General features: G+C 37.8%; 2 protein-coding genes across 14 annotated transcripts in view; one reads left to right on the top strand and one right to left on the bottom strand.

The window, feature by feature from the left end:
• Positions 1–25,758, bottom strand: part of MED12L (mediator complex subunit 12 like) — a 354,280-nt gene that overhangs the window by 30,921 nt on the left and 297,601 nt on the right. For 9 of the 11 annotated variants that reach the window (XM_021069608.1, XM_021069614.1, XM_021069607.1 and 6 more), the window contains 8 exons: positions 25,188–25,277; positions 24,040–24,149; positions 23,492–23,627; positions 22,510–22,671; positions 20,365–20,727; positions 18,363–18,519; positions 14,818–15,029; positions 5,316–5,366 (listed from right to left, as the gene is read on the bottom strand). In XM_021069608.1, coding sequence (XP_020925267.1) covers positions 5,316–5,366; positions 14,818–15,029; positions 18,363–18,519; positions 20,365–20,727; positions 22,510–22,671; positions 23,492–23,627; positions 24,040–24,149; positions 25,188–25,277 — 1,281 coding nt within the window. The remainder of the gene's footprint in view (positions 1–5,315; positions 5,367–14,817; positions 15,030–18,362; positions 18,520–20,364; positions 20,728–22,509; positions 22,672–23,491; positions 23,628–24,039; positions 24,150–25,187; positions 25,278–25,758) is intronic. The other 2 variants (XM_021069612.1, XM_021069616.1) reach the window with 1 other exon arrangement.
• Positions 22,752–25,758, top strand: part of P2RY12 (purinergic receptor P2Y12) — a 49,442-nt gene continuing 46,435 nt past the window's right edge. For 2 of the 3 annotated variants that reach the window (XM_005669926.3, XM_021068624.1), the window contains exon 1: positions 22,755–23,001. The gene's annotated coding sequence lies outside the window, so the exon portion shown is untranslated. Of the gene's footprint in view, positions 23,002–25,758 lie in introns of all 3 variants that reach the window. The other variant, XM_021068626.1, reaches the window with a different exon arrangement.

The raw sequence follows: 25,758 nt of genomic DNA, 5'->3' as shown, positions 1-25,758 counted from the left end.
CTTGGAAAGCGTAGAGATATTTTTGGTAGGGAGGAAGGTATAGACATCTAGCCTAAGAGGGAGAACACCAACAATTATTAAGCATCCATAATGTGCCAGGGACTGGGCTTCTTGTTCTTATTCCCTTCTTTTCATGGGAACTCTGCAGGGAGGGAACATCATCCCCATTTTCAAAAGCCTAAAGAGCTTAGCAAGCTCACACCCCTAGACCTGGCCGAGCCATTAGCACTCATCTCATCTGCCTCCAAACCCTAGCATTTTTTCCATTATGACGAGATGCCTCCCCATGTCATATCAAGGATGAAAAAATTTTAAATCTCACTATATTCCTATTCTTTAGGGACTTATAGCCTTTTAAACTCACCTCAGTAAGAAACCAAAAGAAGAATCTCTATTAAGACTTGTTAATGAGATTTGGAAGTGAAATATAATCATTAGATGGTAGAGCTTTTCCTCTGAGTCCCACATAAAATCTCTTGAGCACATTTAAGAAACTTCAGCCTCTCTGAAGTGACTATCTACCCACACATGGGCTAAAGATGAATTTCTGAGAGCATCGACTATGGTATGTGTAGGTAACTGCTTCAGCAAGAATCTAACTTTCCAGCATAGGGTACCATGAAGATACTCTTAGCCCTGAGCTGACTAATCTAAGTGCGATTATATCTCTATTTGCTTGGATCTAAGAAAAATAGTCCAAACTTCCTCTAGGAGAGCCCATGCCATGGCAGTGACCATCTGGAGCCTACAAGTTATTGGCCCAAAGTATCCAAATGACTCTTGATCCTCCAAACGCAAAGCCAAGGAATAATTGAATCAAGCAGATCTTTAAATGTCACTCCTCTAATCAGTGCTCCCTGAAAGAACTGTCCACAGTCCCTAAAGCAAAGTGTTGTGCTTCCTGGTGGGGACAAATATATGTATATTACCATTTTTACAGAAGAAAAGAAAAATGAATTATTCATGTGAGTTAGAATCCTGAGATCTCCTCTAAGTAGTCATCTTTTGGCTTAAAAGGAAAACAAACTGTGATCTGCATGTGACAGCTGTATGTAGATGCATAAAACAGATCTTTTCTAACTCATTACTCTCCCTTTGCTTATTAAAGAACCTTATGAAATAAACTACGACTTGTATGTGTGGGGAAAACTAAAACACTAATACGGGAAACACCTGAGTTACTGGGCAACACTCTTTTATTGACAAATAACAACTGAGGGTTAAGGATCCGGCGTTGCCGTGAGCTGTGGTGTAGGCCACAGATACGGCTCGGATCCTGCGTTGCTCTGGCTCTGGCCTAGGCTGGCAGCTATAGCTCCGATTCGACCCCTAGCCTGGGAACCTCCATATGCCACAGGAGTGGCCCAAGAAATGGCAAAAAGACAAAAAAAAAAAAAAAAAAAAAGAAAAAAAAATAACAACTGAGACTGGAAATTTAAGATATGTGAATTAAAAACTATCGACATTTTTAAAACCACAAAATGACCATTCACATAAAAACTCTAGAACTGAAAAAAAAGTGAGAAAGGGATGAACATTTTCAAATCAGCTTTTACACTCTAAAATTCATGCATTCTTCTGTGAACCATTTTTAATCCAAAGGTAAACTGTTTATTTGTAAATATATTAAGTTCCCTCTCAGCACCAATTCCTCCTCAACTCACTACTAAAGTAGTATAGGTAAGAAATATTCAATATCCTCCCTGAGGAAATCACAAACACATCAGGTTGGCCAGCACTCCTCAGGGGCTTTATGTTCATATTTGTCCTGAATGAAAAATATCCATCTCTTCGGCCAAACTGAAATGACATCCTGCTATTTTCTGGTTTTTCCCAGAATAAGACTAGGAACAAATTATTTCAATTTGTAGAAAGAGTTCAATCTGTTAAGTAGAGAATGAATGACCAAGAAGTTCTTCAGTAACCTGAAAGATTTTACAAATGCTAAACGAGGACTATAATGTGGGAATGAGTAAGAAAATTAAAAGTTGAAATTTAGTAGAAGTCTTAAAATGTTAGTAGGGATGGCTGGGCTGCATTCAAGAAGGGACCATAGACCCTTCAAATTGGGTCAGGCCAGGAGAACAGGGGCAAAGTGAGACTATGCCTGGCAAATCATGACTTATGGTCACCTTAGTTATACATAATCTACTTATCTGTTATTTTCTGCTAACTAGCGAAGCTTTATTTGATTTTTAAAAATCAGTTCCTAGCATTGTCTGGCATGTAATAAGTGCTCAATAAATGTCTACTGAGGACATCTAAGATTTAATTTAGTTTACTGGTTAAACAGAACTTCCAGAGTAAATTGGGATTTATATTTCAGCATAAATTAATTTACTAAGTGCCTTCCAATTGCTCCATATTTTTTAGTATCATCTTATGTTTTGAAAATTCATTTTTTTTTTCTTTTTTAGGGCTATACCTGTGGCATATTGAAGTTCCCAGGCTAGGGATGGAATCAGAGCTGCAGCTGCCAGCCTATGCCACAGTCACAGCAACGCCAGATTCAAGCCGCATCTGCAACCTATGTTGCAGCTTGGGGCAACGCCAGATCCTTAAACCACCGAGCAAGGCCAGGCATTGAACCTGCATCCTCAAGGACACTATGTCGGGTTCTTAACCCACTAAGCCGCAATAGAAACTTCCTGAAAATTCACTTTTGAATTCAATTTTTAGCATTTGTTATTTTAATGATTTCTTCTTTCTGTCTGCATTAGTACCTGGAGTGTGGCTCATTCCCCTTGCTTGATTTATTCTGCATAACTGAAACAATTAATTTCATATTTTTGTGGATAAAAGGGCAGATCAGCAGCCTGGTTTTGACGGAATGTTTGTGTCTAGCCAGGTGCCACATGCCTTTGAGCACATCGCTGGGAGAGAAAATATGACATGCTTGTGCCCCAGCTCCAGCTCCCCTGGCTTGTGTACCCAACTTACATGTGCTAAGGAAGTACCACAGTAACTGGGAGATTCTGATAGTGACACGAACCCATCTCCAAATTGCTACGTGAGGTAAATTCCTACGTGTGGTCTCTCTTGTTTGTTTATAGGCTTGCTTTGGGGTGAGAAATATAAATCCATTCTACTTTCTAAAACTTCCACTTTCTAAAAACTTTTTAAAAAGCCGTGCTGTTCAATACTGACTCATTTCTGACCTAAGAACAATTCTCTCTTAGTGCTTTATTTTAATTAGACAAGAGAAGTACTGAGCTCAAAGAGATGTAGACTCAAAACCTCTTGAATAATTTAAAATTAATGCATCCAATAAGTTAAAAATTTTAATGAATCATCTCCAAAGATAATTTTCATTCTTTTGGGTCTTGTTCTCTTCATTAGTTTACTCTGTCAACAGAGAAAATGTGAGGATCTCTTTCTAAAGGGGAATTGGTTTAACTCCAATTTAAGTATTGCCATCAGCAGCATTTCAGGATGAGGAAGTTTCTATCCACTCAATTCACTAGCAATGATGTTTTAAAATCCCTTTTTAGTATCTTTCCATTAGGATTTAAGGGTTACAAGCAAAGAGACAAGTTGTACCTAAAAAACCACTGCCAGGTTTTGTGACTCTGTTCCAGAAAATGCTGATTTAGGAATAATAAATAATAAAAAGTCACCAACCAGTGGGTAATGTTTTATGAATCAACTAGCAAAAAAGGGTTTTATTTGAGACTTCTGGTTTGGAAGGCACTGAGTAATGGGCCCAAGGCTAAATAACAAATGGTGTGAATCAGAAGGTATGGTCCTCCCATTATACTGGTGTATTTGGATTGAAGACAACAGATACACAGAAAATTCTATAGTTATAAGAGGTCCTGTTGACAAGTTATGCTTGATTCTTTTATAAAGCTTTCACATCAAATCTAACTTGGTAGGGAATCAGTTAACAGTAACATTAACTGCTCTCCAAACTGATTCACTCTGAAATAAACACACCTCATACAATGATGAACCCTTACAATATATTCTATTAACATCCCCATCAGTGGTGAATATAACATATTGATTGGTTGAGTATACACATTTATTCAATTCCTAATATTGGAGAATATTAAAGGAAAATCAGAACGGTAAAAAGGACAGCAAAGATATGTATATACACATTTCCATGTAGTTGAATGAATACAGAAATCACATAACCTTTTCACTATAAATACTTGATGAACAAAATATTTTATCTATTTTTTAAAAACTGAAATCAATGATAGAGGCAAACTATACTCTATTTGAATCACATTATCATCAGAACAATAAATGCCCTAAAGCAAACATAAGCTATCTGCAATTTTTTTAATCTGATAAATTTAATTCAAAGTTTTAAATAAACAAAAACCTCACCTTTTCTCTGTCCACTAAAAGTATCAAGAAAAAATGACAGAAAAACTAATTTTTTTTCCAGAAAAGTCCCCAAACTTTCCTTTGCTGAAAGAATTATTAAAGAAATTGTCTATTTAACAGTATTTTATAACCTAAATATTTTCAAAGCTTAGATATGCAGTTAAGGATATTTTCACCAATGTATAAAAATGTTACCCATTAAATTGGTAGTGAAACAAGTTGACTTACATTCACATCTGAGATGTGTGCTCTTTTTTATTCTAATGCTTCTTGGGTTTATGTTGTGGGTTGGCTACCTGATACAGAAACCTATAAGTAATTTAATGCAAAACATGCATTCTTAGCTAGCCCAGGCAAAGCAATAGAGATGAGGTCTCATGGCATGCATGCACAAGACCTATGCTCAAAAAAACATCTCCTCCATACCGGAAAGAAAATAGAGATGATGCGTTCTGTTGAGAATTTAGGAGGAACTAGTGAGTGGGATGTGATGAGAAGGGCATGTTTCATAACCACAGTTTCCATTGTCTTGCATTGGCCTATGAGTCAGCATGCCATGCGTTCCTCGACTAATGATGTCAGTTACCACAGAGACAGCAAGAGCTCGGGAATAGACAGGTTCAAGACTGGGACTGAGATGAAGGCACACGAACTGGTCTATGGTCCCAAGCCCAGGCCATGAATGTCCACTGGTTTCTACACCATACACATGTATGATGAACATCATGAGGCAATCAAAGGGGACAGCTTTCAGAAATAAATTCCATTAAATTGAACATGGTCAATGCATTCATGATTGTGTGTTACAGTCTCAAACATAAACCAAGTGAGTAACAGTAAAATGAAGACTGTAATTATCACCAGTTATAGAGGAATAACCTGCTTCTCATTTTGATGTTCAAAGAGTAATGCTACAAAAGTTCACTTTAAAAAAAGAAAAGAAAAGAAAGTAAAAGGAATGACAGCAGGGGTGTTACCATTATGTTGTCAAAGTCTTCCAGAAGGGAGACAGCAGAGTTACAGAAGTCCTACAGAAAGGGGACAGCAAGAAAATGGCAGACAATACAGATAAGATTTTTTAGCCTAATGATGTGCGTAGCCAAAATACATATGAATTAGTTCATTTAAAACAAGGTTTCAGGGAATCAAGACTTAAAAACCCAGGCTCTAAGAGGTCTTATTAGTGCATGTGCCAAACAATACCATCACAGTCTGGGACACAGATAAATAACATGGCAATAGTCATATAATGGAATAACACAACTTGGAGATTAAGTGGACATGTAACAAGAAGGAGGGGAGCAACCAGACCCAGATAATTTCCAGAAACTAAGGGATGGTGGCGCCCAGTGTAAACTAAAGGGTGCTAGACTTCTTCCCAGCCCAGAGCCTCAGGGGAGTGCAGGACATTTGGGTCACATTAAACAGACAAGATGTTAAGTGAATAAGTCAAATAGCATTGGAGGATGTCATTAGACAACCCCCACAAATGGAAATGAAAACAGAGCATCAGTTTGATTACACATTCAATCAACCAAAATAGACAACACATATTTATAGTGCCATGAGTATTTACATGCTAACAGGGAATCTGATTTAGAAAAAGGAAACTACATGCTGAGGGAAAAAATTCTTCTCAGGTCAATGATTCCCTTGTGTAATCACATTTATTAATGGGTTCTAAGTGACATTTTGTCTGAGATATTAACATTTTTCTATTCACTGAGTTCTAGAAGTAGGGATGAGGCAAAAAAACCTCTTAATTCTAATCGAAAAGTATTTTACTATACTAAGACCTAGAAAGCATAGGAGGTATTACCCAAGCAGATAATATTTATTCTCACCATTTGAGGAGTAGGTGTGTAATTCACTGCATCTATTCATTTGTCTTTATATCCAACTACCACCTTCTTATTCATTCTCTTGCTCCTCTACCCCTATCTTCCCGCTGCTCATAAAAATCTAGCTGGGAATATTATCTTCAAGATCATTATAGTTGTACAACCATTATTTCAGCAAATGAAATGGGTGCCTTCTTCATCATTCAAATAGATAGAGAAATATTAGATATTAAGTAATAAGCAGAGCATCTACTTTCCTGGCCAAGGAAGAAAATGATAGGGTTTAGAACATATTTACTGTTCAGGGGCTTTTGCCTTCCTAAGTTCAATTTTGTTGCTGAGATACATATAAATTAAACTCTGAGTAAATGCATTAAATGTACTTGTCAAAACTCAAGATTTGTTTCAACAAGACTACTGCGCATACTTTACCAAATAAGAACCAAATTATTTTGAAATATGTTCAAATTATACAATCAGGAAAATTATAGAAGGAAACACTTGAATAGCTAGTAAAGTTATAAGATATACCTAAACTCACAGGTAATCAGAAAAGGCAAATTAAAATGTTATAATACAAGGTCATTTCACCTGCTCTAAATGAGAAAATTAAGGTCTGACAATATCAAGGGTTGATGAGGATATGGAGAAAGGAAAACACTCATTTACAACTCACAGGAATTACCACCACTTTGGAAATTAAATCCGCATTTCCGTTTCTAATACATACCCTAAAATTCTTTTTTTTTTTGCTATTTCTTGGGCCGCTCCTGCAGCATATGGAGGTTCCCAGGCTAGGGGTTGAACCGGAGCTGTAGCCACCGGCCTACGCCAGGGCCACAGCAACGCGGGATCCGAGCCGCGTCTGCAACCTACACCACAGCTCACGGCAACGCCGGATCGTTAACCCACTGAGCAAGGGCAGGGACCGAACCCGCAACCTCATGGTTCCTAGTCGGATTCGTTAACCACTGCGCCACGACGGGAACTCCCAACATACCCTAAAATTCTACACGCAGAAGAAATGCATAAAAATGTTGACTATAGCATGGTTAATGTTAACAAAAAATTGGAAATAACTAAAACAGCCATCAACAGAATGGATAAATGTTAATACTCATGTTGGAATTGCCTCCAACCAGGACAAACAAAACTAAGTGTAACAAAGTAGATATAATTCAAAATTAGTCGAAATAAAAAAGCTGCAAAACAATACAATAAATTTAAAAGCTACAAAACAATACAATAATACAGCTGTGAGACTATTATATAAAGTTTCAAATCTGAAAGAAAAACAATATAACGTTTCTCTTAACAGATACAAAAATATGTAGTGAAAATATGAAAACATTCATAAGAAAGAAAAACATGAAATTCATGATGGTGACTACTTCTTTATAGGAAAGAAAGGAAATGAAAGGAAACAAGGGGCTTCGTCCATGTCTGTAATGTTTAATTAAAAAAATAAAGATCTAAGGCTAAAGTGTCAGAACATTATTATTTAATAAAGCTGGGTAGTGAGTACATTAGTGTTTGCTATATTATTTTCTATTCTTTTATGTTTGAAATACACTCCTAAAGAGTGAGTAGGAGAGAAAGAACAAAGGAAGGAAACAGATATTCCAAGGTGATACAATATCTGTAGGGTCGATCAATTATCAGATATAAAGGCTGGTTGCTCAACTTAAATGGGCTTCATCAATCCAAGAGGCGTGCTTTCAGGATGTTACAGATTCACTTTTGCCAAGGAGGTAACAACTTTGGAAGGCTCTGACTCAGTCATCGTTCTTTCATTAAGTGACTTCATTCCCTTACTTGGATACACAGTGATGGCACCTGCTCACAGTTTGATAACCAAATGCTCTTATCAATCACCCTCAGCTATAACTGAGCACATTATTTGTCAGAAATCTTCCTTTTTAATATTAAGAAAATCCTCCTGATTCTGTTTTTCTTTTTTTGGCTTAATCTGAGGCATGTGAAAGCTCCCGGGCCAGGGGTTGAACCTGCGCCACAGTAGCAACCTGAGGAGCTGCAGTGACAATGCCAGATCCTTAACCTGCTATGCCACCAGGGAATTCCTTTCTGATTCTTTCTCTGTAGACTATAGCCAATTGCTTTCTTCCAAATTTGTTTCAATCAAATCAAGCTAAACATATCTTTTGCTCTTCTTTGGACTCTTGAAAGAGACTGCCTAGCATTGATTATTACAAAGAATACAAGATGATTTTGTGCCCTGAAAGGGAGAAATTAGGATAAACTGATATCATAAATCAAGGAACAACAGTAAGTCCTGTGGCAGAACTTAAAATTTCCTTCAAAGGCCCCTTCCCTAGAAGACTAATAAAGTGGGGTAGGGAAGGAGGTACCTTCTGTCAGAAGAAAAATACTGGATAGAAGAAAAGGTGACTGGAAAATGACTTAAGCAGCATTTTACATTATTATAACCGATACTGTATATTTTATGATAGTTTTCATGGGATACGTAGAAGATTAAATACTAAGCAATGTTTTTAACAATGAAATTGGAATCATTGTTAAAAATACTGTCTAAAGTTTGTAGACAGTAAAAACATACTGCTCTAAGAAACTGAAATGGCTATTAGGAAAACTAAACATTCCTTTTTCTTGGTCTCTTCTACTGGTAGCCACTGAGCACCAATCATATTAGGAGCAATTAATGTAATTATATGAGCTTTTTTTTTTTTTATTGCTATGCCTGAATCACAGAGAAGTTCCCAGGCTAGGGGTCCAAGCAGACCAATTCCACAGCTGTAGCAACGTGGGATCCCAGCCACATCTGCCACCTACGCTGCAGCTAGCAGCAATGCCAGATCCTTAACCCACTGAGCGAGGCCAGGAGTCAAACCCTCATCCTCAATGACACTGTGTCATATTCTTAACCTGCTGAGCCACAACAGCAACTCCCAAATAAAGCTTTTGATGTGCTTTTATTCTCTTTTAATCCTTAACATATCTAATAAAATAAAGATCATTTTATGTAACATGGATTTCCTCTGAAATAATACAACCATAAAATGATACTAATAAAACAGTAAGTATGGCAGCTAACAGTTGTTGACCAGATGCTGTAAGCCAGCCATTGCTCTAAGGACTATCATATAATTAAATCATTAATTTCATAAGAACCCTATGGAGTAAATATTGCATAAGCTCCATTTTAGAGATGAGCCTCTGAGGTACAGAAAGGTGACAAAATGACTACACTGGGCCCCATTTAAATAAGGGTCACTGAGTAAGGAATGAAGGGGGATTATTTTTACTCTCCTAGACAAAGACTGCAACTGAGAAAAATGAAAACAAGTTTCCTTACCAAAACAACTTTATGCATGTCAATGTGCACTAAAGCTGTAAGAAAATATACTTGATTTTCACAACAGTTACTACATCAAATAATTTGATTAAAAACACCTAACACTGGAGTTCCCGCTATAGCACAGTAAGATCGGCAGCATCCTGGGAGCACTGGGATGCAGGTTCAATCCCTGGCCTGGCATAGTGGGTTGAGGACCTGGCATCGCCGCAGCTGCAGTTTAAGTCATGACTGTGGCTTAGCTCTGATCCCTGCCTGGGAACTCCATAAGCTGTGGGGTGGCAAAAAAAAACAAAAAACAAAACAAAAAACAAAAAAAAAACCCCCACAACCTAACAGTATCCTTGCTATTTAGCAGCTGCTTTCTAGACATTATTAACACATTCCTGAGGAAATGTAAGACGGTTCACAAATACGAAGTTTCATGACCACCTGAAGCTAATCTTCAGTCTTTGCAGCAGAATTAGAATTATTTTATAACAATTCTCTAGTTTTCACTGTGCCCCATATAAGCCCAGATATTCTTACATTCATAGATGGAAAGAGCCTAAAGTGACTCCGCAAGGTCTGAGGCATATCCAGAATCCAGGAGCCTGTGTTCTCCCTGCTGCATCTGGGTTTTCAAAACAACTACAGCAGAGGTCACTGTTGAGAGGTGTTCCTGGAAGCACTCATAGAAGAGTTACAACATGAGCTTGTGGATAAATCAGGTTGCTGAGGACTGAGGCCACTAAGAAGCTCCAGGGTTCTGGAAATAGTTGCTCAAAACATGAATTCATTAGATAAACATTAAGAGTTCTACCCTCTGTTTTAGTAGATGGGAAGATGATACAAAGTATTATAAGACCAAATGCCTGAACTTCTAAGAACAGGGGGCCACCTGGGGAGGGGGTGTCACAGAACAACCAGCCTAGGAAGCAGTTACACCCAAGGCTTGGAGAAACTAGTCAGTCTTTAAGAGCATCTGCTACAACTCCAAGGTAAGTTTTGAAGGTTAAGATGATTAAATTATCCAGTATCTTTGTTACATCTAAGAAAATGGATTTCTATAATTATAAAATTTGTAGCATAAGGAGGAAAATGATACCTATTTCATCTTCTCTATAAGAGACCCAAAACTGAAAGAAAGGAAGAAAGAAAGAAAGGAAGAAAGAAAGAAAGGAAGAAAGAAAGAAAGAAAGAAAGAAAGAAAGAAAGAAGGAAGGAAGGAAGGAAGGAAGGAAGGAAGGAAGGAAAGAAAGAAAGAAAGAAAGAAAGAAAGAAAGAAAGAAAGAAAGAAAGAGGAAGGGAGGGAGGAAGGGAGCAAGGAAGAAAGAAAAAAATACAAATGTTTACATACCTAGAGAGAATCACAATCTTGACTTAACCTGAGAAAACATTCCTGCCAAAATTAGAATCAGTATTCCTTACCATGAAGGTTATGGGTCAGTACTTATTCAAAAAACCAGCTAACTGCATTCAGAATCATACACTAAACTAATTTATCAATAACACTTATATTCCATATAATTCTGCCTTTGAGGTCATAACCACAGGAGAATGTTTTTCTGCCACAATACCATATTTAGCTAGATTCAAGAGACATTAATCCATGATCTACTGAGAGAAGAAAAGCACTAACATTTCCTTCAGAACCTCCTGGGAGCAGGCACTCTAGAAGATGCTACACATAACTCTCCTTTACTCTGTGGAGAGGACCACTCCACCCTGTGGCTGCACCATGCATGCATTTCTCCTCCTTAAAAGAATTCTATTGTCCTCAATTACACAACACTTAAAGATGAAGGAGAAAAAAAAAAATCTGCTTCTGAAAGCCTTTCATAGACTCTTAATCAAATTTTAAGAGTTAAAAAAGAATGAAGGGGAGGAGGGAGGTGAATATTATACAGACACACCTTGGAGATAGTGCAGGTTTAGTTCCATACCACCTCAATAAAGCGAATGCTACAATAAAGTGAGTTACTTGGTTTATCAGTTTTCCAATGCACATAAAAGTTATGTTTAAGCTATACTAGAGTAAGTGCGCAAAAGCGTAATTTTTTTTTTATTGAAAAAAATTTTTTAGCCTTTTAGGGTCACACCCAAGGCATATGGAAGTTTCAAAACTAGAGGTCAAATCAGAGCTGTAGCTGCCGACCTACACCACAGCCACAGCAATGCCAGATCTGAGCCACATCTGCAACCTACACCATAGCTCATGGCAACACTGGATCCTTAACTCACTGAGAGAGGCCAAGGATTGAACCTGACTCCTCATGGATACTAGTTAGGTTTGTTACTGCTGAGCCACAATGGGAATTCTTGTCATTTTGTTTTAAAATAAAAAGACATATAAATAAAATGGGAAAGATTTAGGTGAGAGAAAAGGGAATATACAAGAAGGAAAAAAGAAATAGTAGGTAATGTAAGGTTCCTGGAAGGCAGACCTACACCACAGCTTGCAGCAACAACAGATCCCTTAACCACTGAGGAAGGCCAGTGATCTAACCTGAATCCTCATGGATACTAGTTGGATTCATAACCCACTGAGTCACAACAGGAACTCCGAAGAGTCAGGTATTTTTGAGTAGTGTGAATAATAGGGTCCTACAGGTACATTTTAGGTCAAAAATCCATTTCTCCAAAAATATAGGACATTTTTGAATACATGAGGATTATTCTATTGAATCCCTTCTTTAAAAAAAACTTTGCTTTTGGAGTTCCTGTTGCAGCTCAGCACTAATGAACCCAACTACTACCCATGAGGACTCCAGTTCGAACCCTGGCCTTGCTCAGTAGGTTAAAGATCCAGCGTTGCAGTGAGCTGTGGCATAAGTCCCAGACGTGGCTCAGATCTGGCATTGCTGTGGCTGTGGCATAGGCAAGCAGCTCCGATTCAACCCCTAGTCTGGGAACTTCCATATGCCATGGGTGAGGCCCTAAAAAGACCAAAAAAATATATACATATATTTTTTTTCTCTTTTTTTTTTTTTTTTTTTGCTTGAGAGGACATTGCTTGCCATGGACTGTAACAGGAAGCAAACTTTTGAGGTCAGGTGTTTACCTATTGATGGCCCACTAAGCTGCTCCCCAGTGTGAGAAACCACTTAGGGAAATTTGAACATGAACTCAGCAGTCATAGCTTGAAAATTGACTATTAACAAGTCAAATTATGCCTTGTGATAAAAAGGTAAATCAGAAAAAATAAACATACTTATGTGAAGGTAAATTTTACTTAGGCTTAAATTACTTTTAAAAGGGAGCTGAATTCATTCTAGTAGAATGGTTATTCAACATCTAGTAATAGGATTGGAAACAGTGATATAACTATTTTTATTCATCTCCAAGTAGATCTAAAATCTCACTGAAGTTGTAAATGACTCCAAACATGCTGCTTATTTAAGCAAAATCAAGGCTTTTAAAATATTTTAATCAAATCCTCATCATTTCTGTGTAAGCAGCAACTTCAGCCCATCTTTCCTGACATACAGAGAGTTAGAGCAATGGACTCTCCCTGACAGGTCAGGGGAAGATAAGCATGGCTGTTATTTGCATTCTCATGCAGTTCAAACTAGATTCCTCTCTCCTATCCTTCTCGTAACATAGGTTTAAAAAAATTTTTCTTTTTAGAGAAAATTTTTGATTTCTTGATCAACCAAAAATAAAAAAAATTAAATAATGCATACAATCAGGGTGTTGAAATTTGTTTTAAAAACCAGAATATTTTGATTTTTGTTTAAAGGCTAATTTGTTGTTGTTATTGTTGTTGTTTTGCTGTTCCCACAGCATGCAGAACTTCTGGGGCCAGGGATCATGCCCATGCCACAGCAGCAACCCAGGCCACTATAGTGACAATGCCAATCCTTAACCCACTGCACCACCAGGGGAGCTCCTAAAACATTTTTTTTAAAAAGAAAGGAGCCATTTTTACCACTGCATAACTAACCCTCCCACTCCCAAGCCCCAAATCACCAGGTAGACTGAATATAGAAATGTCATAATTTGTACAATGCAGATATGGCTAGAAAGTTACTCAAAATACAAAGAATATTTTTAAAAGCATTAAAATTTCTTGCTAATTTGAAAATCTGCTTTTTTCTTAGAGTGGGATACACTTGTAGATTGGCTACTTCCTTTGAGGATCATAAAGTACCTCACTCATAGGGATGCTGTGAGATCTAAGATAATCAGTACATTAAAGGGTTTAGAAGTGTTTTGGCAAATAGTTAGTGCTCTCATAGTGTTAGTGGCTATCATCATCATGGTGCAATTTTTTTGGTTTGTTTTCTATTTTTTTTTTCTTTTCTTTTTTTCTTTTTTAGGGCTGCACCCAAGGCACATGGAAGTTCCTGGGCTAAGGGTCAAATCGGAGCTATAGCTGCTGGCCTACACCATAGCCACACCAGAGCTGAACTGCATCTGCAACCTACACCACAGTTCCCAGCAATGCAGGATCCTTAATCCACTGAGTGAGGCCAGGGATCGAACCTTCGTCCTCCTGGATACTAGTCAGATTCGTTTCTGCTATGCCACAAGAGGAACTCTGCATTTTTTTTTTTTTAAAGAAAAATTAGAAAACACAAGTACACAGAAACTGAAAGAAAAAGTTACATCCTCACCTCCCTCTTTTTACTTTAATGCATTTCTATAGATTCATGGGTTTTATGAGTCTATACTAAGTTTTCTGTGACTTCTTGCAGTGTTTTGTTAAACAATCACTCTCATCTAAAAAAGTTAAAGAAAACTGGGTTATAGGACATAAAAACAGAAATAATATAAATCAAGAATTAAATGTCCATATACAGACTGTTATTTGACGTGTCTTCTTTGTCTTTGCTATGATCTTATGAAGTATATACTAAAAACCAAGTCAGCAGTGCAGGACACTATAGAAAACCTAAGGAACATCAGGGCTTCAGAGATAAAACCTCAAAGTAATAAATCCAATAATAATACATGAAAGTAGAGCTCAAAGGAGTACAGAGTGTAGTGATAATTATAATGGGGAATCAGTGCTCAAAGCAGGTCACTTCAAGCATACAAGTCCTACAGCTTCTCAGAGACTAGAAAATCATTAGCTCTTCTTTTTGTTCGAAGCATACTTCTAATGAGCCTAAGACATTTCAAGTTCTTGTTTGATCAATGATAAGAATAAAACACAAGTGGAGGGGGAGAGTATTGATAAACCTATACTAAAGAGATACACCTGCACTCACAAGTAAACAGGGGATGTGCATACAGGAAGAACACTGCACACGCCCCACTCCTCTCAAGCTAGAGGAAGGAATGACAGGCCCAGGACTATACTGCTGGATCTGGACAAACCTGTTGGAAAGGTCGTGTCTGGGCTTGCCTGAGAAGCCGCTGTTGCTGCTGCTGTTGCAGAAGCTTCATCTGTATCAACTGCTGCTGGGACGTGATGGCGTGAAGGGAGGGCGGCTGCATCATAGCCCCGGAGCGCCGTTGTAGCATGTTGGACAGAGCTTGCTTGGTGTTGGTGGGGACAAAGGAGCCCGTGGGGTCCAGTCGGGAGCCACCTACAAAAGCAGTCAGAAGGGTGGGTTTTCTACGCATGTCCATGCAATGGGTCTTCCTTATTTTATCAAAACATAGGAATCTCACCTTCTAAGGCTCATGTTAGGGGCATGATGGGAAGGAGGGCACTGCCTCACCTTCCACAAATGTTAAAGATCTGTCAAGAGTTGCATAAATTCCAAAGGATGAGGAGGGCAGTATTCAGTGAAGGATAATATTTGAATGACTTCACAGAGGGCTCGCTTCAGCTGGGTAAGTGAAACGTCTGAGATGCAGTCATTGGCACAATTTCGGAATCATGTGGGTTTTAAATTTTGCCAGGCCCCGAGGAACATGGTACTTACACAAAATGTATTGCCTTCATGGTATATTTTGCCAAGGATCCTAAGCCAGGCACAGAGACCCTTTTGTAATTTTAAACCCTTTTGAAGTTCACAGTATTTAAGCTTCTTTACCACAGCAAGATACAAATGCCTGTTTTGCAGTAGAGAGGCATGAACATAATTTAAAAAGGTGAAATGCTTAGAAACTTCACATACCATGATTCTAAAGACAAAACATATCTTTTTTGAAGGGCAAAAGTCAAATAAACAAGAAATGTTAATTACAGCAATGCTTAAAAAACCACATGAAAACCTTAACATATCTGTATACATAATCTGTCAAATGCCTTTAACAGGGAAAAAAAACATTTCAGCATTTGCTGGCTTCAAGTAGGTGCCAATCCTTCACTCACCAGATAGTTTATATTCTTTAATGTATGTAAGAAAACTTCTATATAAATACCTTACAAATGTTCTATCTTTTTAAAAAAGCAAGCTGTATGATGGAAAATAAACACTTTTAACACTGATCACTGGGAAAAAAAAAAACACATTCTTTTAAAGACTCAGTATCACAATCAGCCATATGATGTATGAAGTCATTCAGTGGCTTTTGGAGAACATTTAGAAAAAAAGTGGGAGGTCAATTTTAGCAACAAGGCAAGGACTCATAAGTAAGGGACATTCTTTTTAAAGATTAGACTCTGGTCTACTTTCTTTTATTTTCCTAAGTTTTCTATAATCATAACTTCTGAATCAGGCTAAAGAAATAAGATATGATAAATACACTGAAGCCTTATGTATATTCTTATGTAATTAATTTTCTCCCCAATTCTCAGCAAATGGTGTTGATTTTTCAGGTACATTTCCTTATAACTTTACCATTCAGCTGTGTACACATGAGAGAGATTGCTAAAAGTGTGTGTGGGGGGCACTGCTTTACATTTTTTAAACTATGTATGAATAGAAGCATACTTTAATACCCTTCCTCAACACCACAGGATTCATAACTTTATGAAAATGAATTCACACATTTAAAATCCTCACAATTAATTGCTTTCTTCAAATTTTTTTCTTACCTGTCATAATACCTAAGACTTACCTAATACTCAACTAATACTTTTTAGAGTGTTCTGAGGGGGAAGGGTATGTCTCTTTATAAAACACTTAGCCTTTAATTTAGACAGTCCTTATGTTTGATTTCAATACCTAAAAAGTTTAAAAATGTTTAAGTTCACAAAGACCGTGGAATTAAGAGAGAAAGTCAAAAGAGAGGATGAGCAGGTATTATTTTCCACATTCACTACTGCCTCATTTGCTCTTTGTTGTCTACACTTATTCACTCAGCAACCTATTTCCACAACCCTACAAGTCAGATGCTGCTCTAAGTTCTGGGAAGACTACAGTGAACCTAAGGGAAAAAAATACCTGCCCTTATGGAGCTTACGTTCTGGAGAAGGCAGGTAATAAACTGGGAAGTAGGTAAGATATCTAGTCTATAAACAAGTGCTGATGCTAGAAAGAAACTGGAAGAAGAGAAGGGGAACAGAAGGGGCAGGGAAAGGGTGTGGTTTTCAATTTAAAGCTGCATGGTCAGTGCAGGCCTCACTGAGAAAGTGGTATCTGACCAAACCCAAAGGAAGCAGGCAGTGAGCACATAGATACCTGACGGAGACCGCTCCGGGCAGGGGCCAGCAAGTGCAAAAGCCCTGAGGTGGGGGCATGCTAAGCTCACTTACTGAAAGTATCTCCTGAGTCAGGCTATGTTCTAAGTGCTACGCTTTTAAAAATGTACTTTAAATTATACATATGAACTTATATGGGGAAAAAGAATGGATATATGTATATGTATGACTGATTCACTTTGCTGTACACCTGAAACTAATACGTTTTAAGTCAACTGTACTCCAATAAAATAAAAATTTAAAACATTATATATGTGTGTCTATCTGTGTATATAATATAAACCTTATTTCATCCTTCAAAAAAGAACGGGCATTTTTATCCATTTTGTTTATTATAACATCCTAATAACCCAAACAGGGTCTGGCACATGACGAATGAAGCTCTTGATATATTCTGTTGAATGAATAACTGAATCATCCACACTATGAGGGTATATATTAGCATATCCACTTTATACATGATCGAGCTGAGGCACAGAGAAATTAAGATTTGGAGATTACACGATAAGGGAATGGTTGAGCCAGACCCAAACTCTCAGACCAGCTCTCTGAACCACTAATTTAGAGGACCAGATAGGATTTTCCACTATTGTAAGCCAAACATCATCTTCCCCAGTTCTCAAAATGCCAAACTAAAAATAAAAATCACAATATAGCACAGAATACAATAAGGAACAGATTATTTGTTAGAATGGCACATTCTAACAATGTAGACTGAGATTTCAAACTGTTTTGCAGAAAGAGGCAAAGCCTTCACTTAGGGAAGAAAATTCTAATTAAGAGGGTATTTTTTAGTTAGAAAATATTTGCTCTAGATATAAAATATACTTAGGCTTGAATCAAAGCAATACTAACACTGACTCTGAATATGGTGGTTTTCCTTACTGATATCTAAATCTATTTGCTGAGCCAGATTTCTGAGCTCCTTCATGGTATAAACAATTTAAAATCCATAACATGAGGAAACAATAAAAGACACTGCAATATTGTCTAATCTTTTAAAACACTGATAAGAATTATATCTGATAAGAGCATACACCAATTTCATGACATAATACTTTTATCAACTTCATATCTTACAGCTTAGATTTTCATCAGTGGCTAATTTCCTTTGAACATTGGGTGAAGATTCCAAAATCAGCACATAAACTAGTCACTGAAACCTTATTTTAGAGGAAGAAAAAAAAGCATCTTGAGTGGAGAGAATGATAGAAAGGCCTACTGAGCACCCAGCTCTTGAAATGGGGAGGTTTTGGGTTAAAAGCAAAGAGAACCCCAAGCTACTTCTCCTCTTGGAGTCTCCATACTTGGCCCTCTCATCACATACCTGGAGGAAGAGATTGGTTCTGAAGGAAAAAGCCAGGCTGCTGGGGCTGACCCATGAGGTTATAGCCCCACAAGGCGGACTGCGGGTGATGCATCATCTGGGAGGAAATAGGTGAGTAATTGGGAGGCACTCGGTATATGCCGCTCTGTGGATACTCCTTCAACATAAATCGGGAAGAAAAAAAAAAAATTACTTAACACCATGCACCTCATAGAGAATTAATATGAATTCTTCCTGTCACATTATTTGAGAAAGCTCCTATCCCAGCAGACAAGGCTATTTTATTTTGACAAACGGGAAGACAGAGGGCAAGAGAACCAACATATTCTTTGCAAAACACTCAGTCAAGTTAAAACTCTCCCTTGACTTAAAAGGCACTTGGCTACAGTGTGGGAAGATGGAACAGGATCTTTTCTGTGTTTAACATACTTAAAATACTAAAAGCACATTTAGAACACCAAGAGTGACCATCACCCACAACCAAAAAAGCATCTTCATTTGCTGAGTCTCCCGATCACTTCATCTTAGAAGGTTTCTGATAACTAGGACCTGGATGAAAATTAGCCAGGAAGGCCCACAGCACTTCCAAACAGGTCTCCGGCCTAGACAGTGTCTTAGTTACGCTTTTACAGACAGCACTCCAAAGACTCCCCTTCTATCCTGTTCCCCTGTCTCCTCATCACACCTCTTGCCCAGGGCTTTCTCTTCTTTAGAGTAGCCGCAAAGTCTGTAAGGATCACACCTGAATGTCTCAATTCCCCTACTGTCCCACCTTCTCTAGTCTAGCCCTGAAGCATGAAGGAAGTTCCCTGCAATATATCCAATTAAAATTTCCTCCTACTGCTAAAAAAAAAATAGGTGAGCAACAATCATTAGCTATGATGACTGAATGACAAGTTGAGACTATTTATTTTACTGCACAACAAAACCACTCTTAATTTTTAGAAAAATGTCACAAAGACCCTCTCGAGTATTTTTCTAGTGAATTTAATTGGAAAAATATTTTACACATAAATTCTAGAAAGTTATTTCTCAATTTCTCTTAGATTTCTGTCATCAAGAAAACATTGTTCTTGGTAAGGAAGGCTAACAGGGAAACAAGAAGTAAAACTATTTTAAATTACATTTATTTTTGAGTTCCCTGTGACCTAGCAGGTTAAGGATCCAGCATTGTCATGCGTAGCCTCCCCCCAAAAAAAGGAAACAAAAAACTGTTTATCTCTCATAAAGTCTGAAAATGTGGTAAAGAGATAGAATATAGAGGAGAGTAAGAGGGAATGGTAAACTATGACATCTCAGAAACGTCCTACTGAATACATTAGATAGGTCTTTGTCTAGGGAAAGCAAACAGTTTTTTATGATAATTTACTATTGATATCAACTGCCCAAAATACAAAAAATATTTTAGACATTTCTCATAATAAAAATACGTAAAGGGGTAGGAGGGATGGACTGGGGGTTTGGGATTGGCATATGTACACGGAGGTATATGGAATGACTGGCCAGTGACACACTACAGAGAACCCTACACAATATTCTGTGATAATCTATGTGGGGAAAGAATCTCAGAAAGAATGAACGTGTGTATACGTATAACTGAATCACTTTGTTAGTATAGCAGAAATTATCCTAACATGTAAATCAACAATAAAATTTTTAAAAATGAGAAAAAACATGTAAGAGGATGAGATTTCATAGGTCAAAAAATTCAAGTTTCAAATTTGAGAAATTGAGGCAGTGAGATATTAAATAAATATTATTCACAATCAAAGCCTAAAGTTAAAGTTGTGAAAAGTAGGAGGAAAAATCAAAAGCTAGGATCCTATTGGCTGTGACAAGTAGCTGTTGGTTGCTGGTCTGTTAATTCCAGCTGAGCTTTGTTAGGATAACTGACAAACAGGCTTATACTGCAATGAGGAGTGTTGCTTAGGGACGTAATTCAGGAACCAGTAAATCTACAAGAAGTGACTGCACCCAAGATCCCCTAACTTCCCGTACTCACATCAACTCTGGAGCTGGATTTCGTCTTGCGCTTCCTTCCTTTTGTCTTCTTCTCTTCATCTGTTGCGGTTTTTCCCTGATCTGATAGCTCAGCTGATTTCCTCTCTGGTTCCTGAGAGATGGGAGATGTGGGCTCTTCTTCTTCCTCCTCGGGAGGCAGGGGCAGCGGCTCGAGGTAGTAACTTCGGGGCTTGGGCATGGGGTGCGTGTGATACAGAAGGAGGTGATGCTGCTCCTCGTACTTGACCACCTTCCGGTCCATGCGGACAGTTCCAAACCAGGCCCAGGACAGAGGGGCTGGGTTCTTCTGACCCTCAAACAAATCCCACGGGGACACCTTCTGTTTCGTAGAGACCTGGAGACCCTGTGGTGAAATGAGGCGCTGTGACCACACCCTCAGACCTTTTTCAGATTCAGAGGACATTCTGGCTTGGGCAGGGGGCAGGGGGCTTAGAGAACCCAGCACACAGCAGAAAGGCTACCTAATGAGTCCCTGAGAGCAGCAGCTAGAATCCAGACCCTTAAGTCCAGTTATACCACAAGGCAGTCTGGTCCTTTCTACCACAAGGCAGTCTGTTCAGGCTGTAATACCAGACAGTCAAGTAATTTTACTGTAAATGATATTTTTTTCCAGTTAGATTTTTTTGGCAAAAAAAAAAAAAAAAAAAAAATCTAAAAAAACACTACAAAGTTGATCTTACTGTACTAAATCAAAAACCGTTGGAATTTATTATGTTTTTAAGATAAAACAAAACTTGGGAGTCAAGTTAGAGTCCACCTCTAGTTGGGCTCATATTAACTTCAATCCAAACATGTATAGACTTGATTCAGTACAGGTCCCTTTCATGTCCTTAATTAGGCAGTCTCTGATGAGTTAAGTAATATTCTATAGAACTAACTTGTACCAACAGGTACACATAAGGCCCTTCAATTCAAGCTTATCTCTACTGTGTTTAGAAGAGCAAATGTTTTTCTGTTTCTGAAAACAAAAGTGTCTTATTTTTAATATTAATTGGTGCTTGCACTGGCATAGTAATTTGAGCAAATAACTGCTCAAAGCCTTCCATATGAACGCTCCCATTTCCTAACCATACACACTCTTCCACTCACCCACATTTTGACTGTTTCTTAGTATCTTTCTTGACATTACACCTCTTTCCTGGGTGCCAAGACCACATGTCCGCATGGCTTCCAGATGCGTCACCACTGGAGAGCCCACTGACACTGCAAACTCAACTTGCCCCTGACTCTAGCTTTATCCTCTCTCCACAACTATATGGTTATCAGCACTCAGGGCGCTCCAATTACTCCAGCACTGCATTTGCCTACGAGACACAGTCTCTCATGCCTTTGCAAAACACTTCCCTGTACCTGTATCACACTTTGCCCTACCTCCTGGCTAATTCTTAAACTTCCAAAATTATTCAAGTGTCGGTCTTCCTGAGGATCTGGCTCTGACGACCTACCCCTCATCTGAGTGTGATGGCCTCTTCCCGTTGTCCCCTAGCACTCCATACCAGGACACACAAACCTCACTGGAGTGTAACTGTCTATCTACTTCCCCTTAAGGGTAGGAGCTCTGTCTTACATCTCTGTGATTTCAGACACCTGTGGTTGCTCAATGTTCCCTGAAAGAATAGCAGACCATTTTCCTTGTGTTTTAGAGAAACTTGTTTAATATCATATATAAATCAAGTGTTCATTCAATATTGTTTGATAAGAAAATAAGGTGCTATCACTTTAAAAAGAATTGTTTACTCAAAACAGCTTACAAGACATAAGAATAAGAATTTTCTCATTCACTAAATGTATTCTATTTCCAGTTCTGCAGTAAAATCAAACGTGATCTTCCGTATTTCTTTTATACTAAGCTTGTACTTAGTTTTCCCGTGTTGGGCTTTAGAAATTCACTTAAACTCAGGGAAAGTTTTAAATGAAGATCTTCAAAGATCTGACCTATTTGTATAATAATGTCAATGACCACTGCATTCAAATGACAAGGATATGTTTTAAAAAATCAAGAAATAATAAACTTAAGATGTTTTATATGTCCTGTAGGAAGACAAGGAAACGTATTTTGTCTTTTTTTAAGTTCATGTATTTATATATATATATATATATATGAGAAACAAACATTTACTCTTGCCTGTTTTTTATCTATAGAGTCAAATCCAGCAATTTTGTTTCCCTTCGTGTCAATCAAGGAACCCATAGGTTCACAAGTGATAACATCACATGTCTGTTTTGGCAAAGGCAGCAACTGTCGAACTTTGTCAATACTTTCTGACCGCTTGTCTCCCAGTTCTTTCTAAAAAAAAGAAAAAGAGAGAGAGAAGTGGAACAGAAATTATAATGAAGGTAAAAGTTATAAGGAAGTTCCCCTGTGAAGCATTTCCTTTTTTTATAGCTGGAATGTTCTTTAACCTTAAACATGGTCTATGGCGCAGCTCTCATTGACAGTTTGTGAGTGTGTTTCACTTCTTCTATTTAAGTAGAAAATAGAACATGTATAAAGACCCTCTTATTACACAACAAACATCACAGTGCTGAAATGACAAAAATCCAGAGTAGTATTTGCAACCAGAAGGCAGGAGCTGCAGCATGGAACACGTTCTCCAATCCAGGGTCAGACTACAAGGTAACCATTGGTTATTTTATTAGTAAGGTCATCAGATATCTTGATTTCTTTTCTGAATTGTTTATTTACAGTTTATTTCAAAAACTGTGTTATTTCAAAAATTGTCAAAAAAGTGCCTAGTCAAATGAATCGAATCCAGAAATATCAATGCAAATGTGTATTTTTCAACTGCATGTTGCCAGTCTAAGAACAAATTTATCCTAAATCTAATGTTAGTATTTTGCTTATAGATTTGATAATGGATTTCTCAAGTTCCTTAAAAAATTGTGTATGTTTTATGAAATTTTTTTTAAGAAAAATCTTCAATCTTCAGCTATATATATACTTACAACTTTTGGGTACTGGGAAGCTGAAGTTAAGCAGATAGCAAAATAATTACATTGTATTAAGTTGAATGCAATAAATAGCACCTGATTTAAAGAGTGATAAAAAAGACAATATGCACTAGATAACAAACCACATACAACAGAAGCTCAGATCACAAACTTACTTTCAGTTTCTTTACTAAGTTCATGTATGCACGTTTGTTTTCTTCAGATCCCCCTGGGGATGCATTTGATAGGTCAGAGGCCAGTGTTCCATTGATTAAAACACCCAGCATATCAAGAACTGTTGTGAATAATTCACTAAGAGGAGAAAGAAAATATTTTCACCTTAAAACCAAAACCAAGATACTCTTAACTGAGCATTTTTATATAAAGCACAGAATTAATTTTTTTTAATGGCCACATCTGCAGCATATGGAAGTTCCCAGGCCAGGGATTGAACCCGAGCCACAGATGCAGCCATGCTGGATCCTCTAACCCACTGTGCCCGGCCAGGGATTGAACCCACACTGCTGCAGCAAACTGAGCTGCTGTAGTCGGGTTCTTAACCCACTGCACCACAGCGGAAACTCCTGGGCACAGAATTTTTTTAGTGGTACCTAAGGATATAAGATGTGGAAGAAGTTGTAATCAGTACATCAGAGCTTCCACCACGCAGGCACACACGCATAAATGCATGCAGCAAAGCCAACATGAAGTGATAAGAACATACTTGTTAGTGTGCATGTCGACGGTTCCAGAAGTAATGATCTGAAGGAGGAGGAGGGCCCAGTCTGTTGTCCACTGGGTGCTCCTCTGCACTGTGTCAAACATTCCTCCCACCTAGCACATAAAAAATACAACAACAACAATCTCCATAGTGTAATAAAGAAAATACCACCCCTATCACTTTATGCAGCCAAATTTCAATTTGTTTAAATTTTTTTTAAAAAGGTCCTCTAGTTTCTGGACTATCCTTTTTGCCACTCTTTTTGGTTCCATTAGCATAGGAACTGGTCATTCAAAAAAAAAAAAAGAGAGAGAGATAGAGAAGGAGTACCCAAGTGTGGACACATCATCAAAATGATTTACATACTAATATTCATCAGATTTCCTTTATTCCTAAGCTTTCATGACATCCAGTTTCATGATGTGATTTTAGTGTATTTAAATCTGAACAGGTCAAAACCATGTGATTCAGTTATCTTCAGACTTGTGTTGTCAACTATTGAATCTAAGCCTATTTATCAGAGTTGTCATAATAATATTTGGAAATAGCCTGTAACATGGACATAATGCTGAGCGGGAGGCTTCGCCCCCCAGGACTGCTCGTTCACCTGTGGGAATTTATATCAAATACCAGGCAAACCAGAGTAGCTTTTATAGAGGCTTGTGCAGTGAGAAAAAGAAAATTCAAAGGAATGTGCAATGGGTGAGGAATTTTAAGTCTCTGTAGAACCTCCCTATGGGATTTGTCTTTATGATCAATTTGATGAGAAGTTTGATAAAATTTTGACCTAAGGACAGTTTAATGTTTTTAAGTAAGTATAGTAAAAGCTAACCCTCATCTCAAATTAGTAGTTCTCTGAGACCGACTCCTGGCACAAATGGAAAAGAGAGAGAGAGTCACGGGGGCAGGAAGGGGGGTGGTTGTGCAGAAGGCAAAGCGATGCCGAAAATACCTACTGCCGTCTAGAAGCCAGACCAGACAGGAAGGATAGCAGCCAGGGAAACAGAAGGATTGAGAGACAAGGAAGAAGTAAAGAGAGCATACGGCCTCATCTTATAACGGGGACTATAGTAGGAGTGGAAAGCTGGAGTTATTTTCACATTTAGCTAAGTGTAACAGAGGGAAAGCACTAGACACATCTCTCATCTTACCAAATTCAGGCGGAGCTGCAATGCCTCATGCATCATCTGCCGTGCTTTTATGTCATCTTGGTATCGTTCTTCTCTCCAATTACTTAAAATCTAAGTTAGAAAATAGACGAAAAAAATAAAAACCCAAAACTTGTTTTCCCTATTCAATTTTATTTTTCTTCTTTTTAAGGTTAAACTGAACTTTTTATTGACAAAGACAACTTTTTCATTTAACAAATTAACAAATAAGGGGAAAATAAAATTTTAGCTTTCCTCCCCTTCCTCCAAGCAGATGGAAATCTGGTTATTTCTTTGTTTGTTATCTAATCATATATACCATATTAAGAAAAATCTTATCTCATCACACATCCTGTTACTGAGTTTTAGAAAATATTTAGCATGCCATTGAGTTAAGCATTAACAGAAATAAAGATTATTCTTAAAATACATCATTTCACTGGTCTTAGATAAATATAGAAGTTCCCATCATGGTGCAGCAGAAATGAATCTGACTAGGAATCATGAGGCTGCGGGTTCGATCCCTGGTCTCACTCAGTGGGTTAAGAATCCGGTGTTGCCGAGAGCTGTGGTG

Source organism: Sus scrofa, chromosome 13 (genome assembly GCF_000003025.6).
Source record: "Sus scrofa isolate TJ Tabasco breed Duroc chromosome 13, Sscrofa11.1, whole genome shotgun sequence".
In the NCBI taxonomy this organism is placed as follows: Eukaryota; Metazoa; Chordata; class Mammalia; order Artiodactyla; family Suidae; genus Sus; species Sus scrofa.
Note: the sequence above shows the minus strand (reverse complement) of the source record. Positions and strands in the feature narration are given on the sequence as shown.